Source organism: Lampetra planeri, unplaced genomic scaffold, assembly GCF_965212315.1.
Source record: "Lampetra planeri unplaced genomic scaffold, kcLamPlan1.2.h2 scaffold_137, whole genome shotgun sequence".
NCBI lineage: Eukaryota > Metazoa > Chordata > Hyperoartia > Petromyzontiformes > Petromyzontidae > Lampetra > Lampetra planeri.
This window is the reverse complement of record NW_027614088.1, coordinates 217,501-232,500: the sequence shown is the minus strand read 5'-3', so window position 1 is coordinate 232,500 and position 15,000 is coordinate 217,501. Positions and strand designations below refer to the sequence as shown.

Genomic DNA, 15,000 nt, shown 5'->3' with positions numbered 1-15,000 from the left:
TGATGATGATGTTGATGTTGTTGATGATGATGTTGATGTTGATGATGATGTTGTTGATGATGATGATGATGTTGTTGATGATGATGATGTTGTTGATGTTGTTGATGATGATGATGTTGTTGATGATGATGTTGATGATGATGTTGTTGATGATGATGTTGATGATGATGTTGATGATGTTAATGATGTTGATGTTGATGATGTTGTTGTTGATGATGTTGATGTTGTTGATGTTGATGTTGTTGATGTTGTTGATGTTGATGATGTTGTTGATGTTGATGTTGTTGATGTTGTTGATGTTGTTGATGTTGATGTTGATGATGTTGATGATGATGTTGTTGATGTTGTTGTTGATGTTGTTGATGATGTTGATGTTGATGTTGTTGATGTTGATGATGTTGATGATGTTGATGTTGATGATGTTGATGATGTTGTTGTTGATGATGTTGATGATGTTGATGTTGATGATGTTGATGATGTTGTTGTTGTTGATGTTGTTGATGTTGTTGATGATGATGATGATGTTGTTGTTGATGTTGTTGATGATGATGATGTTGATGATGTTGATGTTGATGATGTTGATGTTGATGTTGTTGATGATGATGTTGATGATGTTGATGATGTTGATGTTGTTGATGTTGTTGATGTTGATGTTGATGATGTTGATGATGATGTTGATGATGTTGATGATGTTGATGTTGTTGATGTTGTTGATGTTGTTGATGTTGATGTTGATGATGATGTTGATGATGATGTTGATGATGATGATGATGATGTTGATGATGATGATGATGTTGATGATGTTGATGATGTTGATGTTGTTGTTGTTGATGATGATGATGATGATGTTGATGATGATGTTGATGTTGTTGATGTTGATGTTGATGTTGATGATGTTGATGATGTTGATGTTGTTGATGTTGTTGATGATGATGATGTTGATGATGTTGATGTTGATGATGTTGATGTTGTTGATGTTGTTGATGATGTTGATGTTGTTGATGATGATGATGTTGATGATGTTGTTGTTGATGATGTTGATGATGTTGATGTTGTTGATGATGTTGATGTTGTTGATGTTGTTGATGATGTTGATGATGTTGTTGATGTTAATGATGTTGATGTTGATGTTGTTGATGTTGTTGATGTTGATGTTGTTGATGTTGATGATGTTGATGATGTTGATGTTGTTGATGTTGTTGATGATGTTGATGTTGATGTTGTTGATGATGATGTTGATGATGTTGTTGATGTTAATGATGTTGATGTTGATGTTGTTGATGTTGTTGATGTTGTTGATGTTGATGTTGTTGATGTTGTTGATGTTGATGTTGATGATGTTGATGTTGATGTTGTTGATGGTGATGATGTTGATGTTGTAGCACCAGCTACGTGGAGTCGAGGATTGAGGAGTTTCTGTGTCGATACGAAATCTCCCTCCGTCAACTCACTCAAGACGACTTCAAATCGCAGGTGGGACACCCCTAGGTCCACTCAGCCACAAACATCCACTCAGCCACCATGACAAGCACCATCACCACCATCACCAGCATCACCATCACCACCATCACCACCATCATCATCACCACCATCACCATCATCACCACCATCACCACCACCATCATCACCACCATCACCATCACCACCATCACCATCATCACCACCATCACAACCATCATCATCACCATCACCACCATCACCATCATCACCATCACCATCATCACCACCACCATCACCATCATCATCACCACCACCATCACCATCACCACCATCATCACCATCATCACCATCACCACCATCACCACCACCATCACCACCATCACCACCATCATCACCATCATCACCACCATCACCACCACCACCACCACCATCATCATCATCACCACCATCATCACCACCACCACCATCATCACCATCATCACCACCATCACCACCATCACCACCATCATCACCATCACCACCATCACCATCACCACCATCACCATCACCACCACCATCACCACCACCACCATCATCATCACCACCATCACCACCATCACCACCATCACCACCATCACCATCACCACCACCATCACCACCACCACCATCATCATCACCACCATCACCACCATCACCACCATCACCACCATCACCACTATCATCATCACCACCATCACCACCATCACCACCATCACCACCATCACCACCATCACCACCATCATCACCACCATCACCACCATCACCACCACCATCACCACCATCACCACCACCATCACCACCATCACCACCATCACCACTATCATCATCACCACCATCACCACCATCACCACCATCACCACCATCACCACCATCACCATCACCACCACCATCACCACCATCACCACCACCATCACCACCATCACCACCATCACCACCACCATCATCACCATCATCACCACCACCACCACCATCATCACCATCACCACCACCATCACCATCATCATCACCACCATCACCACCACCATCACCACCATCACCACCATCACCACCATCACCATCATCACCACCACCATCACCACCATCACCACCATCACCACCATCACCATCATGCATGTCTATGTATCTCTATGTATCTCTATGTTTCTCTATGAGTCTCTACGAGTCTCTACGTGTCTCTACGTGTCTCTACGTGTCTCTACGTGTCTCTACGAGTCTCTACGTGTCTCTATGTGTCTCTATGAGTCTCTACGAGTCTCTACGTGTCTCTACGAGTCTCTACGTGTCTCTACGAGTCTCTATGAGTCTCTACGTGTCTCTACGTGTCTCTACGTGTCTCTACGTGTCTCTATGAGTCTCTATGTGTCTCTACGTGTCTCTACGTGTCTCTACGAGTCTCTATGTGTCTCTATGAGTCTCTATGAGTCTCTATGAGTCTCTATGAGTCTCTATAAGTCTCTACGAGTCTCTACGAGTCTCTATGAGTCTCTACGAGTCTCTATGAGTCTCTATGAGTCTCTACGTGTCTCTATGAGTCTCTATGAGTCTCTACGAGTCTCTACGTGTCTCTATGAGTCTCTACGTGTCTCTATGAGTCTCTATGAGTCTCTACGAGTCTCTACGTGTCTCTATGAGTCTCTATGTGTCTCTATGAGTCTCTATGAGTCTCTACGTGTCTCTACGTGTCTCTACGTGTCTCTACGTGTCTCTATGAGTCTCTACGAGTCTCTACGAGTCTCTACGAGTCTCTATGTGTCTCTATGAGTCTCTATGAGTCTCTACGTGTCTCTACGTGTCTCTATGTGTCTCTACGTGTCTCTACGTGTCTCTACGAGTCTCTATGAGTCTCTACGTGTCTCTACGTGTCTCTACGTGTCTCTACGAGTCTCTACGAGTCTCTACGTGTCTCTACGTGTCTCTATGAGTCTCTACGTGTCTCTACGTGTCTCTATGAGTCTCTACGTGTCTCTACGTGTCTCTACGTGTCTCTATGAGTCTCTACGAGTCTCTACGTGTCTCTACGTGTCTCTATGAGTCTCTACGTGTCTCTATGAGTCTCTACGTGTCTCTACGTGTCTCTACGTGTCTCTACGTGTCTCTATGAGTCTCTACGTGTCTCTATGAGTCTCTACGAGTCTCTACGTGTCTCTACGTGTCTCTACGTGTCTCTACGAGTCTCTACGTGTCTCTACGTGTCTCTACGTGTCTCTATGAGTCTCTACGTGTCTCTATGAGTCTCTACGAGTCTCTATGAGTCTCTACGAGTCTCTACGTGTCTCTACGTGTCTCTATGAGTCTCTACGAGTCTCTATGAGTCTCTACGTGTCTCTATGAGTCTCTATGAGTCTCTACGTGTCTCTACGTGTCTCTACGAGTCTCTACGTGTCTCTATGAGTCTCTATGAGTCTCTACGTGTCTCTATGAGTCTCTGCGTGTCTCTACGTGTCTCTACGTGTCTCTACGTGTCTCTACGAGTCTCTACGTGTCTCTACGAGTCTCTATGAGTCTCTATGAGTCTCTACGTGTCTCTACGTGTCTCTATGAGTCTCTATGAGTCTCTACGTGTCTCTATGTGTCTCTATGTGTCTCTACGTGTCTCTACGTGTCTCTATGAGTCTCTACGTGTCTCTATGAGTCTCTACGTGTCTCTATGAGTCTCTATGAGTCTCTACGTGTCTCTATGAGTCTCTACGTGTCTCTATGAGTCTCTACGTGTCTCTATGAGTCTCTATGAGTCTCTACGAGTCTCTACGTGTCTCTATGAGTCTCTATGAGTCTCTACGAGTCTCTATGTGTCTCTATGAGTCTCTATGAGTCTCTACGTGTCTCTATGAGTCTCTATGAGTCTCTATGAGTCTCTATGAGTCTCTACGTGTCTCTATGAGTCTCTACGAGTCTCTACGTGTCTCTATGAGTCTCTATGAGTCTCTACGTGTCTCTATGAGTCTCTACGTGTCTCTATGAGTCTCTATGAGTCTCTACGTGTCTCTACGAGTCTCTACGTGTCTCTACGTGTCTCTACGTGTCTCTACGTGTCTCTATGAGTCTCTACGTGTCTCTATGAGTCTCTACGAGTCTCTATGAGTCTCTACGAGTCTCTACGTGTCTCTACGTGTCTCTATGAGTCTCTACGAGTCTCTATGAGTCTCTACGTGTCTCTATGAGTCTCTATGAGTCTCTACGTGTCTCTACGTGTCTCTACGAGTCTCTACGTGTCTCTATGAGTCTCTATGAGTCTCTACGTGTCTCTATGAGTCTCTGCGTGTCTCTACGTGTCTCTACGTGTCTCTACGTGTCTCTACGAGTCTCTACGTGTCTCTACGAGTCTCTATGAGTCTCTATGAGTCTCTACGTGTCTCTACGTGTCTCTATGAGTCTCTATGAGTCTCTACGTGTCTCTATGTGTCTCTATGTGTCTCTACGTGTCTCTACGTGTCTCTATGAGTCTCTACGTGTTTCTATGAGTCTCTACGTGTCTCTATGAGTCTCTATGAGTCTCTACGTGTCTCTATGAGTCTCTACGTGTCTCTATGAGTCTCTACGTGTCTCTATGAGTCTCTATGAGTCTCTACGAGTCTCTACGTGTCTCTATGAGTCTCTATGAGTCTCTACGAGTCTCTATGTGTCTCTATGAGTCTCTATGAGTCTCTACGTGTCTCTATGAGTCTCTATGAGTCTCTATGAGTCTCTATGAGTCTCTACGTGTCTCTATGAGTCTCTACGAGTCTCTACGTGTCTCTATGAGTCTCTATGAGTCTCTACGTGTCTCTATGAGTCTCTACGTGTCTCTATGAGTCTCTATGAGTCTCTACGTGTCTCTACGAGTCTCTACGTGTCTCTACGTGTCTCTACGTGTCTCTACGTGTCTCTACGTGTCTCTATGAGTCTCTACGTGTCTCTATGAGTCTCTACGAGTCTCTATGAGTCTCTACGAGTCTCTACGTGTCTCTACGTGTCTCTATGAGTCTCTACGAGTCTCTATGAGTCTCTACGTGTCTCTATGAGTCTCTATGAGTCTCTACGTGTCTCTACGTGTCTCTACGAGTCTCTACGTGTCTCTATGAGTCTCTATGAGTCTCTACGTGTCTCTATGAGTCTCTGCGTGTCTCTACGTGTCTCTACGTGTCTCTACGTGTCTCTACGAGTCTCTACGTGTCTCTACGAGTCTCTATGAGTCTCTATGAGTCTCTACGTGTCTCTACGTGTCTCTATGAGTCTCTATGAGTCTCTACGTGTCTCTATGTGTCTCTATGTGTCTCTACGTGTCTCTACGTGTCTCTATGAGTCTCTACGTGTCTCTATGAGTCTCTACGTGTCTCTATGAGTCTCTATGAGTCTCTACGTGTCTCTATGAGTCTCTACGTGTCTCTATGAGTCTCTACGTGTCTCTATGAGTCTCTATGAGTCTCTACGAGTCTCTACGTGTCTCTATGAGTCTCTATGAGTCTCTACGAGTCTCTATGTGTCTCTATGAGTCTCTATGAGTCTCTACGTGTCTCTATGAGTCTCTATGAGTCTCTATGAGTCTCTATGAGTCTCTACGTGTCTCTATGAGTCTCTACGAGTCTCTACGTGTCTCTATGAGTCTCTATGAGTCTCTACGTGTCTCTATGAGTCTCTACGTGTCTCTATGAGTCTCTATGAGTCTCTACGTGTCTCTATGAGTCTCTACGTGTCTCTACGTGTCTCTATGAGTCTCTACGTGTCTCTATGAGTCTCTACGTGTCTCTATGAGTCTCTATGAGTCTCTACGTGTCTCTATGAGTCTCTACGTGTCTCTATGTGTCTCTACGTGTCTCTACGAGTCTCTATGTGTCTCTGCGTGTCTCTACGTGTCTCTACGTGTCTCTATGAGTCTCTATGAGTCTCTACGAGTCTCTACGTGTCTCTATGTGTCTCTACGTGTCTCTATGTGTCTCTATGAGTCTCTACGTGTCTCTATGAGTTTCTACGTGTCTCTATGTGTCTCTACGTGTCTCTATGTGTCTCTATGAGTCTCTATGTGTCTCTATGAGTCTCTATGAGTCTCTACGAGTCTCTATGAGTCTCTACGTGTCTCTATGTGTCTCTACGTGTCTCTACGTGTCTCTATGAGTCTCTACGTGTCTCTATGTGTCTCTATGAGTCTCTACGTGTCTCTATGTGTCTCTATGAGTCTCTATGAGTCTCTATGTGTCTCTATGAGTCTCTACGTGTCTCTACGTGTCTCTATGAGTCTCTACGTGTCTCTACGTGTCTCTGCGTGTCTCTATGAGTCTCTATGAGTCTCTATGAGTCTCTACGTGTCTCTATGAGTCTCTACGTGTCTCTACGTGTCTCTACGTGTCTCTATGAGTCTCTACGTGTCTCTACGTGTCTCTACGAGTCTCTATGTGTCTCTATGAGTCTCTATGAGTCTCTATGAGTCTCTATGAGTCTCTATAAGTCTCTACGAGTCTCTACGAGTCTCTATGAGTCTCTACGAGTCTCTATGAGTCTCTATGAGTCTCTACGTGTCTCTATGAGTCTCTATGAGTCTCTACGAGTCTCTACGTGTCTCTATGAGTCTCTACGTGTCTCTATGAGTCTCTATGAGTCTCTACGAGTCTCTACGTGTCTCTATGAGTCTCTATGTGTCTCTATGAGTCTCTATGAGTCTCTACGTGTCTCTACGTGTCTCTACGTGTCTCTACGTGTCTCTATGAGTCTCTACGAGTCTCTACGAGTCTCTACGAGTCTCTATGTGTCTCTATGAGTCTCTATGAGTCTCTACGTGTCTCTACGTGTCTCTATGTGTCTCTACGTGTCTCTACGTGTCTCTACGAGTCTCTATGAGTCTCTACGTGTCTCTACGTGTCTCTACGTGTCTCTACGAGTCTCTACGAGTCTCTACGTGTCTCTACGTGTCTCTATGAGTCTCTACGTGTCTCTACGTGTCTCTATGAGTCTCTACGTGTCTCTACGTGTCTCTACGTGTCTCTATGAGTCTCTACGAGTCTCTACGTGTCTCTACGTGTCTCTATGAGTCTCTACGTGTCTCTATGAGTCTCTACGTGTCTCTACGTGTCTCTACGTGTCTCTACGTGTCTCTATGAGTCTCTACGTGTCTCTATGAGTCTCTACGAGTCTCTACGTGTCTCTACGTGTCTCTACGTGTCTCTACGAGTCTCTACGTGTCTCTACGTGTCTCTACGTGTCTCTATGAGTCTCTACGTGTCTCTATGAGTCTCTACGAGTCTCTATGAGTCTCTACGAGTCTCTACGTGTCTCTACGTGTCTCTATGAGTCTCTACGAGTCTCTATGAGTCTCTACGTGTCTCTATGAGTCTCTATGAGTCTCTACGTGTCTCTACGTGTCTCTACGAGTCTCTACGTGTCTCTATGAGTCTCTATGAGTCTCTACGTGTCTCTATGAGTCTCTGCGTGTCTCTACGTGTCTCTACGTGTCTCTACGTGTCTCTACGAGTCTCTACGTGTCTCTACGAGTCTCTATGAGTCTCTATGAGTCTCTACGTGTCTCTACGTGTCTCTATGAGTCTCTATGAGTCTCTACGTGTCTCTATGTGTCTCTATGTGTCTCTACGTGTCTCTACGTGTCTCTATGAGTCTCTACGTGTCTCTATGAGTCTCTACGTGTCTCTATGAGTCTCTATGAGTCTCTACGTGTCTCTATGAGTCTCTACGTGTCTCTATGAGTCTCTACGTGTCTCTATGAGTCTCTATGAGTCTCTACGAGTCTCTACGTGTCTCTATGAGTCTCTATGAGTCTCTACGAGTCTCTATGTGTCTCTATGAGTCTCTATGAGTCTCTACGTGTCTCTATGAGTCTCTATGAGTCTCTATGAGTCTCTATGAGTCTCTACGTGTCTCTATGAGTCTCTACGAGTCTCTACGTGTCTCTATGAGTCTCTATGAGTCTCTACGTGTCTCTATGAGTCTCTACGTGTCTCTATGAGTCTCTATGAGTCTCTACGAGTCTCTACGTGTCTCTACGTGTCTCTACGTGTCTCTACGTGTCTCTATGAGTCTCTACGTGTCTCTATGAGTCTCTACGAGTCTCTATGAGTCTCTACGAGTCTCTACGTGTCTCTACGTGTCTCTATGAGTCTCTACGAGTCTCTATGAGTCTCTACGTGTCTCTATGAGTCTCTATGAGTCTCTACGTGTCTCTACGTGTCTCTACGAGTCTCTACGTGTCTCTATGAGTCTCTATGAGTCTCTACGTGTCTCTATGAGTCTCTGCGTGTCTCTACGTGTCTCTACGTGTCTCTACGTGTCTCTACGAGTCTCTACGTGTCTCTACGAGTCTCTATGAGTCTCTATGAGTCTCTACGTGTCTCTACGTGTCTCTATGAGTCTCTATGAGTCTCTACGTGTCTCTATGTGTCTCTATGTGTCTCTACGTGTCTCTACGTGTCTCTATGAGTCTCTACGTGTTTCTATGAGTCTCTACGTGTCTCTATGAGTCTCTATGAGTCTCTACGTGTCTCTATGAGTCTCTACGTGTCTCTATGAGTCTCTACGTGTCTCTATGAGTCTCTATGAGTCTCTACGAGTCTCTACGTGTCTCTATGAGTCTCTATGAGTCTCTACGAGTCTCTATGTGTCTCTATGAGTCTCTATGAGTCTCTACGTGTCTCTATGAGTCTCTATGAGTCTCTATGAGTCTCTATGAGTCTCTACGTGTCTCTATGAGTCTCTACGAGTCTCTACGTGTCTCTATGAGTCTCTATGAGTCTCTACGTGTCTCTATGAGTCTCTACGTGTCTCTATGAGTCTCTATGAGTCTCTACGTGTCTCTACGAGTCTCTACGTGTCTCTACGTGTCTCTACGTGTCTCTACGTGTCTCTATGAGTCTCTACGTGTCTCTATGAGTCTCTACGAGTCTCTATGAGTCTCTACGAGTCTCTACGTGTCTCTACGTGTCTCTATGAGTCTCTACGAGTCTCTATGAGTCTCTACGTGTCTCTATGAGTCTCTATGAGTCTCTACGTGTCTCTACGTGTCTCTACGAGTCTCTACGTGTCTCTATGAGTCTCTATGAGTCTCTACGTGTCTCTATGAGTCTCTGCGTGTCTCTACGTGTCTCTACGTGTCTCTACGTGTCTCTACGAGTCTCTACGTGTCTCTACGAGTCTCTATGAGTCTCTATGAGTCTCTACGTGTCTCTACGTGTCTCTATGAGTCTCTATGAGTCTCTACGTGTCTCTATGTGTCTCTATGTGTCTCTACGTGTCTCTACGTGTCTCTATGAGTCTCTACGTGTCTCTATGAGTCTCTACGTGTCTCTATGAGTCTCTATGAGTCTCTACGTGTCTCTATGAGTCTCTACGTGTCTCTATGAGTCTCTACGTGTCTCTATGAGTCTCTATGAGTCTCTACGAGTCTCTACGTGTCTCTATGAGTCTCTATGAGTCTCTACGAGTCTCTATGTGTCTCTATGAGTCTCTATGAGTCTCTACGTGTCTCTATGAGTCTCTATGAGTCTCTATGAGTCTCTATGAGTCTCTACGTGTCTCTATGAGTCTCTACGAGTCTCTACGTGTCTCTATGAGTCTCTATGAGTCTCTACGTGTCTCTATGAGTCTCTACGTGTCTCTATGAGTCTCTATGAGTCTCTACGTGTCTCTATGAGTCTCTACGTGTCTCTACGTGTCTCTATGAGTCTCTACGTGTCTCTATGAGTCTCTACGTGTCTCTATGAGTCTCTATGAGTCTCTACGTGTCTCTATGAGTCTCTACGTGTCTCTATGTGTCTCTACGTGTCTCTACGAGTCTCTATGTGTCTCTGCGTGTCTCTACGTGTCTCTACGTGTCTCTATGAGTCTCTATGAGTCTCTACGAGTCTCTACGTGTCTCTATGTGTCTCTACGTGTCTCTATGTGTCTCTATGAGTCTCTACGTGTCTCTATGAGTTTCTACGTGTCTCTATGTGTCTCTACGTGTCTCTATGTGTCTCTATGAGTCTCTATGTGTCTCTATGAGTCTCTATGAGTCTCTACGAGTCTCTATGAGTCTCTACGTGTCTCTATGTGTCTCTACGTGTCTCTACGTGTCTCTATGAGTCTCTACGTGTCTCTATGTGTCTCTATGAGTCTCTACGTGTCTCTATGTGTCTCTATGAGTCTCTATGAGTCTCTATGTGTCTCTATGAGTCTCTACGTGTCTCTACGTGTCTCTATGAGTCTCTACGTGTCTCTACGTGTCTCTGCGTGTCTCTATGAGTCTCTATGAGTCTCTATGAGTCTCTATGAGTCTCTACGTGTCTCTACGTGTCTCTATGAGTCTCTACGTGTCTCTATGAGTCTCTACGTGTCTCTATGAGTCTCTATGAGTCTCTACGTGTCTCTATGAGTCTCTACGTGTCTCTACGTGTCTCTACGTGTCTCTACGAGTCTCTACGTGTCTCTACGTGTCTCTATGAGTCTCTATGAGTCTCTATGAGTCTCTACGAGTCTCTATGAGTCTCTACGTGTCTCTATGAGTCTCTACGTGTCTCTGCGTGTCTCTATGAGTCTCTATGAGTCTCTATGAGTCTCTACGTGTCTCTATGAGTCTCTACGTGTCTCTATGAGTCTCTATGAGTCTCTATGAGTCTCTACGAGTCTCTACGTGTCTCTATGAGTCTCTACGAGTCTCTACGTGTCTCTATGAGTCTCTATGAGTCTCTATGAGTCTCTACGAGTCTCTATGAGTCTCTACGAGTCTCTATGTGTCTCTATGAGTCTCTATGAGTCTCTATGAGTCTCTATGAGTCTCTACGAGTCTCTGAGTCTCTATGAGTCTCTACGAGTCTCTATGTGTCTCTACGTGTCTCTACGTGTCTCTATGAGTCTCTATGAGTCTCTATGAGTCTCTACGTGTCTCTACGAGTCTCTATGAGTCTCTACGTGTCTCTACGTGTCTCTACGAGTCTCTACGTGTCTCTACGTGTCTCTACGTGTCTCTATGAGTCTCTATGAGTCTCTACGAGTCTCTACGAGTCTCTACGTGTCTCTACGTGTCTCTACGAGTCTCTATGAGTCTCTATGAGTCTCTATGTGTCTCTACGTGTCTCTATGAGTCTCTACGTGTCTCTACGAGTCTCTATGTGTCTCTACGAGTCTCTACGTGTCTCTACGTGTCTCTACGTGTCTCTACGTGTCTCTACGAGTCTCTACGTGTCTCTACGTGTCTCTATGTGTCTCTACGTGTCTCTACGTGTCTCTACGAGTCTCTACGTGTCTCTACGTGTCTCTACGTGTCTCTATGAGTCTCTACGAGTCTCTACGTGTCTCTATGTGTCTCTACGTGTCTCTACGTGTCTCTACGTGTCTCTACGTGTCTCTACGAGTCTCTACGTGTCTCTACGTGTCTCTATGTGTCTCTACGTGTCTCTATGTGTCTCTACGTGTCTCTACGTGTCTCTACGTGTCTCTATGAGTCTCTATGAGTCTCTATGAGTCTCTACGTGTCTCTATGAGTCTCTACGTGTCTCTACGTGTCTCTATGAGTCTCTATGTGTCTCTATGAGTCTCTACGTGTCTCTACGTGTCTCTACGTGTCTCTATGTGTCTCTACGTGTCTCTATGTGTCTCTACGTGTCTCTACGTGTCTCTATGAGTCTCTATGAGTCTATATGAGTCTCTATGAGTCTCTATGAGTCTCTACGTGTCTCTACGTGTCTCTATGAGTCTCTACGTGTCTCTATGAGTCTCTATGAGTCTCTATGAGTCTCTATGAGTCTCTACGTGTCTCTATGTGTCTCTATGAGTCTCTACGTGTCTCTATGAGTCTCTATGAGTCTCTATGAGTCTCTACGTGTCTCTACGTGTCTCTATGAGTCTCTATGAGTCTCTACGTGTCTCTATGTGTCTCTACGTGTCTCTACGTGTCTCTATGAGTCTCTACGTGTCTCTACGTGTCTCTATGAGTCTCTATGAGTCTCTACGTGTCTCTATGAGTCTCTATGTGTCTCTATGTGTCTCTATGTGTCTCTATGAGTCTCTATGTGTCTCTATGAGTCTCTATGAGTCTCTACGTGTCTCTATGAGTCTCTATGAGTCTCTACGTGTCTCTACGTGTCTCTAGGTGTCTCTATGAGTCTCTATGAGTCTCTATGAGTCTCTACGAGTCTCTATGAGTCTCTACGTGTCTCTAGGTGTCTCTACGTGTCTCTATGAGTCTCTATGAGTCTCTACGTGTCTCTATGTGTCTCTATGAGTCTCTACGTGTCTCTACGTGTCTCTACGTGTCTCTATGAGTCTCTACGAGTCTCTATGAGTCTCTACGTGTCTCTACGTGTCTCTATGTGTCTCTATGTGTCTCTATGTGTCTCTACGAGTCTCTACGTGTCTCTATGAGTCTCTATGAGTCTCTATGTGTCTCTATGTGTCTCTATGAGTCTCTACGAGTCTCTATGAGTCTCTATGAGTCTCTATGAGTCTCTACGTGTCTCTATGTGTCTCTATGAGTCTCTATGAGTCTCTACGTGTCTCTGCGTGTCTCTATGTGTCTCTACGAGTCTCTACGAGTCTCTACGTGTCTCTATGAGTCTCTATGAGTCTCTATGAGTCTCTACGTGTCTCTATGAGTCTCTATGAGTCTCTACGTGTCTCTACGTGTCTCTATGAGTCTCTATGAGTCTCTATGTGTCTCTATGAGTCTCTACGTGTCTCTATGTGTCTCTATGAGTCTCTACGAGTCTCTATGTGTCTCTATGAGTCTCTACGAGTCTCTACGTGTCTCTACGTGTCTCTACGTGTCTCTATGTGTCTCTACGAGTCTCTACGAGTCTCTATGTGTCTCTATGAGTCTCTATGAGTCTCTACGTGTCTCTATGAGTCTCTATGAGTCTCTACGTGTCTCTATGAGTCTCTACGTGTCTCTATGTGTCTCTACGTGTCTCTACGTGTCTCTACGTGTCTCTATGAGTCTCTACGAGTCTCTATGTGTCTCTATGAGTCTCTACGTGTCTCTACGTGTCTCTATGTGTCTCTACGTGTCTCTATGTGTCTCTATGAGTCTATGAGTCTCTATGTGTCTCTATGTGTCTCTATGAGTCTCTATGAGTCTCTACGTGTCTCTATGAGTCTCTATGAGTCTCTATGTGTCTCTATGTGTCTCTATGAGTCTCTACGAGTCTCTACGAGTCTCTACGAGTCTCTGCGTGTCTCTATGTGTCTCTATGAGTCTCTATGAGTCTCTATGTGTCTCTATGAGTCTCTATGAGTCTCTATGTGTCTCTACGTGTCTCTACGTGTCTCTACGTGTCTCTATGAGTCTCTATGTGTCTCTATGTGTCTCTATGAGTCTCTACGAGTCTCTATGAGTCTCTACGTGTCTCTATGAGTCTCTATGAGTCTCTATGAGTCTCTATGAGTCTCTACGTGTCTCTACGTGTCTCTATGAGTCTCTATGAGTCTCTACGTGTCTCTACGAGTCTCTACGTGTCTCTACGTGTCTCTATGAGTCTCTACGAGTCTCTACGTGTCTCTATGAGTCTCTATGAGTCTCTATGAGTCTCTACGAGTCTCTACGAGTCTCTATGAGTCTCTACGTGTCTCTACGTGTCTCTATGAGTCTCTACGAGTCTCTGAGTCTCTACGTGTCTCTGCGTGTCTCTATGAGTCTCTACGAGTCTCTGAGTCTCTACGAGTCTCTACGTGTCTCTACGTGTCTCTATGAGTCTCTATGTGTCTCTATGTATCTCTATGAGTCTCTATGAGTCTCTATGTGTCTCTATGAGTCTCTACGAGTCTCTATGAGTCTCTATGAGTCTCTACGAGTCTCTACGTGTCTCTGCGAGTCTCTATGTGTCTCTACGTGTCTCTACGAGTCTCTATGAGTCTCTATGAGTCTCTATGTGTCTCTACGAGTCTCTACGTGTCTCTATGTGTCTCTATGTGTCTCTATGTGTCTCTATGAGTCTCTATGTGTCTCTACGAGTCTCTATGAGTCTCTACGTGTCTCTACGTGTCTCTACGTGTCTCTATGAGTCTCTACGTGTCTCTACGAGTCTCTACGAGTCTCTACGTGTCTCTACGTGTCTCTACGTGTCTCTACGTGTCTCTATGAGTCTCTATGAGTCTCTACGTGTCTCTATGAGTCTCTACGTGTCTCTACGAGTCTCTACGTGTCTCTATGAGTCTCTACGTGTCTCTACGTGTCTCTACGAGTCTCTATGAGTCTCTACGAGTCTCTACGTGTCTCTACGAGTCTCTACGAGTCTCTATGAGTCTCTACGTGTCTCTACGTGTCTCTACGTGTCTCTACGTGTCTCTACGAGTCTCTATGAGTCTCTACGTGTCTCTACGTGTCTCTATGAGTCTCTATGTGTCTCTATGAGTCTCTACGTGTCTCTATGAGTCTCTACGTGTCTCTACGTGTCTCTACGTGTCTCTATGAGTCTCTACGTGTCTCTACGTGTCTCTATGAGTCTCTACGTGTCTCTGCGTGTCTCTATGTGTCTCTATGAGTCTCTACGTGTCTCTACGAGTCTCTACGTATCTCTATGTGTCTCTATGAGTCTCTATGTGTCTCTATGAGTCTCTACGAGTCTCTACGTGTCTCTATGTGTCTCTACG

The 15,000-nt window shown here is 44.8% G+C and overlaps 1 protein-coding gene across 1 annotated transcript in view; it reads left to right on the top strand.

Annotated features, from left to right (window-relative positions):
• The window catches only part of LOC144739221 (nardilysin-like), a 28,663-nt gene that overhangs the window by 8,425 nt on the left and 5,238 nt on the right, over nt 1–15,000 (top strand). The window contains exon 4 of the mRNA XM_078622190.1: nt 1,383–1,473. Within this exon, the coding sequence (XP_078478316.1) occupies nt 1,383–1,473 (91 nt within the window). The remainder of the gene's footprint in view (nt 1–1,382; nt 1,474–15,000) is intronic.